This window comes from Crocodylus porosus, unplaced genomic scaffold, assembly GCF_001723895.1.
Source record: "Crocodylus porosus isolate Cpor-Errol unplaced genomic scaffold, CroPor_comp1, whole genome shotgun sequence".
NCBI lineage: Eukaryota > Metazoa > Chordata > Crocodylia > Crocodylidae > Crocodylus > Crocodylus porosus.
Window position 1 is genome coordinate 7,632,538 of NW_017728931.1, and position 5,154 is coordinate 7,637,691.

At 40.1% G+C, this 5,154-nt stretch overlaps 1 protein-coding gene across 1 annotated transcript in view; it reads left to right on the plus strand.

Annotated features, from left to right (window-relative positions):
- Positions 1–5,154, plus strand: part of MAN1A2 (mannosidase alpha class 1A member 2) — a 176,739-nt gene that overhangs the window by 22,679 nt on the left and 148,906 nt on the right. Inside the window, exon 2 of the mRNA XM_019543856.1 lies at positions 4,522–4,777. Coding sequence (XP_019399401.1) covers positions 4,522–4,777 — 256 coding nt within the window. The remainder of the gene's footprint in view (positions 1–4,521; positions 4,778–5,154) is intronic.

A 5,154-nucleotide genomic window follows, 5' to 3' on the forward strand; every position in this document is an offset into this window, starting at 1 on the left:
TGTGTGTGTGTGTGTGTATTGCTGTCATATATACAGATTTACTTGGTTTGGTCTGTAATATATATGTATTTCAAGACTCATAGGTAGGGCCCGACTGAAGTCATGGTGGAAATAGCATGCACTGTGGTTCCTTTAATCTTCCATGTTCCCCTGCGTATCCCCCTTACTGACTGGAGGGTCCCCTCTTGCAGCTTGCTCCTGATCAGCAGGGAAGCCAAAATAACTGTTTTAAACATGGCACCATTTTTGCCTCTCCGCTAGTCAGAAGGAAGCAGCAGGGTCATGCTAGGTTTTCAGCAGGTAAATAAAGCAAAGATTCAATTGATACTGACCATAATTTGTCCATGAAAGAAGGTCCGGGATCTGGGCTGTTAAGGGCAATGCTGGATCAAAATCTGTGCATTTTAGCTGAGAAGAGAGCTTCTCATGATTGTGCTCACAGACGTAGACAATGTAGAGAAGGAAGCTACCCGATTCAAATATTCAGGGGACTAAACCAGATATGTTTAGTTCACTGGAAGACAATGGAATGGGGAATGTGACATCTAGAGGCATGACTGGAAACTAGAATGGTGAGGAGATGCAGAGTGGATGAGCCAGTGTGATGGAGGTGCCAAGACTAAGACAACAAAATCAAGGAAAGGAGACTGGGCCTGCTTAGGTGAAGAGTTGAGTGTAACAGGTTAGGGGATGATAGACAAGAGAGCCTGCACCCAGTCCTTCCGGGGACTGGATTGGAACTCCAGTATTCCTTAGTGTCACCCACAGTTCTTCTACTGATGGCTGTGAAAATCTCTTAAGTGTTCTACTCCTACTGTCCTCAGTGCTGGCCTATGTTGAGAGTAACAATTTACTAATGGTATCAAGTATTTTGTTGACTCAAATGAGAAGTTATCTGGCAACTGTCATAAACACAAAGCGTAAGATTGGGGTTATACTCCAAGGACAGTGCATTACCATGTTCTTTTCTCTAGCTAAATTTTCTGTGTGCTCCTTTTTATGATGGAGGCATTAGTGCTACTTTTTCCATTACAGGAGGGACACCACTGGATGTTTTTATGTAGCTTTCTGTTCTGTTCCCCGGAAACAGTTTCTCTGGTGGTTGACAGAGTGTCTTATAACTATTTAGTACTTCTAGCCTAATTGAGTGCATCCTTTTTCTGTATCCTTTCAGTCACAAATCACTAGTTCACTTAGATTTGGTTTCTGTTCTCTCCTTATTATAGTCTTCCTCGTCACTGATAGTTCTTCTGGCCTCTCATGTAATGACTTCCCAAAGTTAGTTGTTCAAGGAATTTCACGACTGTAGCTTGCAAGAAAATTAAATTTGTACTTCCAGGACTACACCAGAAGCTTCTGTTCTTTGGCAGAAGGGAAATTGTTTCGGAGTAGTTGATTGATCATCAATATCCACAGCCTGGTAAAGTCACTTATTTAAATGGAAGGAACTATACTGAAACTCCCTTGCTGTAGCTATATTTGTTGGGTCTATTGAGTGTTCACTTGGCAAATGACTTAATAAATTAGTTTTTCTTGCTTGACTCCACCCCTTGCCAAAGTCTTTTCTCTGTCCTTCCAGTTCATTTATATTAAAACCTGACATCCCCAGGTTTCTTAGCATGTTAGAATTTAGGACTGATTTGGATCCTAAAATGAAGGGAATTGATAGGAAAGCCTGTTGTATTTCATTTTAACTGTGGTTGAGAGTGAGATTGATGACAGTGAGAGCAATTTCATTTGCAAATTGAAAGCTTTATTAGGCTATGCAATAGCAAAGACTTATTTGGATCATTAAAGACAATGCCTACATAGGCTTCAGTTCAGGGGGAAAATAGGTCTGCTGGCCAAGCTTTTGTGTTCCCCTGGGAGTTGAGCTTCAAGAAAGTTCAAATTTAAAAGTCCAAAAGTAGAAGTCCAAATTTCCCTCTAGCCTATGCCCAGTACTTACAGATGGCTGGTCCCAGTATTTTAACAAATGATCTGTGCTTGGTTTTATTTACATTTATCTGTTTTGGTGAAACTTTAAGAACTGGATTTAACTAGATTTCTTATGGACCTGGAAGATGTCAGTTAGTTGAGATTTACATTCTTGGGAAAGCAGGGAGGATTCCTTATCTCCTTTCCTTTTCTATTTTTGAATGCTGTTAACACTGGTCTGTTATCTCTTTACTTTAGTTTATGGTTTGACAAGATGGCTTTTTTACAACTTGCCTAAGCAAGCATTTTAACAAAAATACATCTGTTATAGCCTTCAATATAATAGCATTCAGTACATTTGGTTATACCAGTTACTATTTCTAATTATTTTAAGACAAAGCTACAATATTGAATATTTGGATTATTTGAGATGTGGTTCTTCCTTACAGTGTTTCCTTCTAGGCCTTGTACTCTATTTGATTGTGCCCAGTAAAACATGAATGGCTTTCTTTTTGCTTTGCTGGCCAAGCTAGCTGTTGCATATGTGAAGGTTCATGCTATGGTCACTCAGACATAGGTTTCCAAGGCCCTTTGCCTTAGCTACATTTCTGCAGCTTAGGCATGAGCCTTTTGAAAATGGACAAGGCCAGCAATAGCACATAGCATTGCTTTATGAGTCATGTGACACTTGAATATGTGATGGCCATATACTGCAGTTACTTGCGAACAGCTTAATCATGCACTCCATAACACTTAGGAGAGAAATGAAAAAATATTCAGAATGTTAGTGAACTAAAATTGCGTAAATCCACAAAAATGGACAAGGGATATATTTAACCAATGACAAACTCATGATTGTGATGTGACCTAGTTGTAGCTGAATGGTTTATAGGATGTTTCTGTACAAAAACCAAACACGCTTTTGAGTCTAAAGCCTAGTGGTTAGGCCATTCTCCTGGGAAGTGGGAGCCTGAGGTCTGAACCCTGGTCTCCTGCTTCCTGGGTGGCATTCCTAAAGCTGTTGAGTGTTTATGTTCCTTATGCAGTGAATGGGAAAAGTTAGGGCAGCCAGGGCTCCAACCACTCAACAACTATATAAAAGGTGGGTGATTTAATATAAACTATCTTTTCAAAAGTAGAGCATTATCCATTCACCTGTTTTTATAGTGTTGACTTGAGTGCTGAAGGCCAGTAAATAATTTCAGGCTGTCAGTCCTGATTGGGATCTACACACGAGCCTGATAAAGGCCTGCATGTAGGTGCTTTAAGTGGTAGTGGGTAGGAGTAGACTTCCTGTTGGCTGGCTTAGGCACCTTCCCCCATCTGCATGTTGGTTGCAACCAAACTCATTTTAGCTGCCTGTCTTTGTCTATTTGCTATATAAGGAACATAGCTTTCTGAATGACATTCCTGGTAACTAAGTTTGGCATGACAGCTTTGAGCATCACAACACCTATGTCCCTTTGTGGATCTGGGCCTGAGCTGTTGTAATATTCTCCATGGAGTGGGGTTGGGCTGGAACTGTAACAAATGTTCATGACTATGCTTGGATTCAAGAATGCTGGGCATGGTATAAATATTTGGGCAAAACAGCGTGGGCAGTAGAAATGGCAGTGGCTGGGTTGGAAGCAACAGTGCCCTGCTTTAGACTGTTCATTTTGGTTTGCCATTGGTAAAATTGTGCCAACCCTTTAACATAGCAGAAAAAAATAATTTTCAAAATCAAGGTATAGGGGGCTTTTGGAGTAAAGGTGGGGTATTCACAAAGCTCATTTTTGTAAACACTGACTTCTAGGGTTGTATAGATTTCAGAGTTTTGCCTTCTGATATTAAATTGTGGCATGGATTAAATCACTTCATTAATTTGATGACAGCTAATTTTGGGAGTTTCAAAATGTTGTCCAAATATAGCTTTGCAACTTTCAAATGTTGTGGTTCTTAGTAGCCTTTGATGCATCTTGAGCAGTGACTCCTCAAACATGAAGACAGCTGAAACATGAAAACAGGACTTTTAGCTTTTGAAGCTATAGCTCCCTATTAATGATGTAAGTGACTGCAACCTGTTACAGTGCACTTAGAAAAGGAGCAGCATTTTAACTCCACAAAAGTTGCCAGTGCAGCTGTTCCATGGGGCAAAAAGTGGGGAAGAGCCCTCCATTTTTTTTAAAGTAGATTATTGCCAAATGTAGCTTTTTGTGGTGAATGGGAGTGAGAGTTGCTTTTATGCAACCACGGTGAAGTACAAGACTGAGGTCTTTTCTCTTGAAACTTTTGAGCAGATAGGCAATTGTACTGGCATGGGTTATAGGTTATTCATGATTGCCTCAGAAAGGTGAATACTGTTATGTTTCATGTACAAATAAAACAGAGGCAAAATTGAGTTTTGCTCTAGAATTTGAAACACAATTTATTGTATCATGAGTTTGGGAGCTGGGACCAATTTCTATACTCACATGCTTTCTGTGGAATTGAATTTGAGGGTGTGGATTGGCCTTTAATAAACCAGCACAGAATGTGGCCTCTGCTCTCAAGTTGGGGGGAGGGTAACAGTTGCCATTTCTTTTAAGAAAACAGCCCCCTGACTAGCATTTTTTTTTTTTTTAGAGAAGAGGAGGAACGTCTGAGAAATAAAATCCAAGCGGACCATGAAAAAGCTTTGGAGGAGGCAAAAGAGAAGTTAAAGAAATCTCGAGATGAAATTCAAGCTGAGATTCAGACTGAAAAGAACAAAGTAGCCCAAGACATGAAAAAGAAAGATGACAAGCCACTGCCACCTGTACCTTTACCAAATCTCATAGGGATAAATGGTGGAGAACCAGAAGATCTTGACATCCGAGAGAAGAGGAACAAAATTAAGGAGGTAATGGGCATAGCATGGTACTATTGGTGGTTGAATGTGATAAGAGTTGCTTTATTTGTATGTTCTGTTGGTGGTTTTATGACCATTTTGTGTAAGATTACATATTGAAAATGAATATGGCCAACTTAAAAGCCTATTTGAAAATAAGCCCATGTAAGGTACTCAGAACTCTGGTTTGCAGTCAGAAATAACATGGGAATATGGATATCATATTGGGCTTTTCCTGCATTGAGTGTTCAGTTCTTTAGGTTTTCATAGATTTCATAGACATTAGGGCTGGAAGGACCTCGGGAGATCGAGTCCAGCCCCCTGCCCAAAGGGCAGGAAGTCAGCTGGGGTCATAGGATCCCAGCAAGATAAGCATCCAATTTACTCTT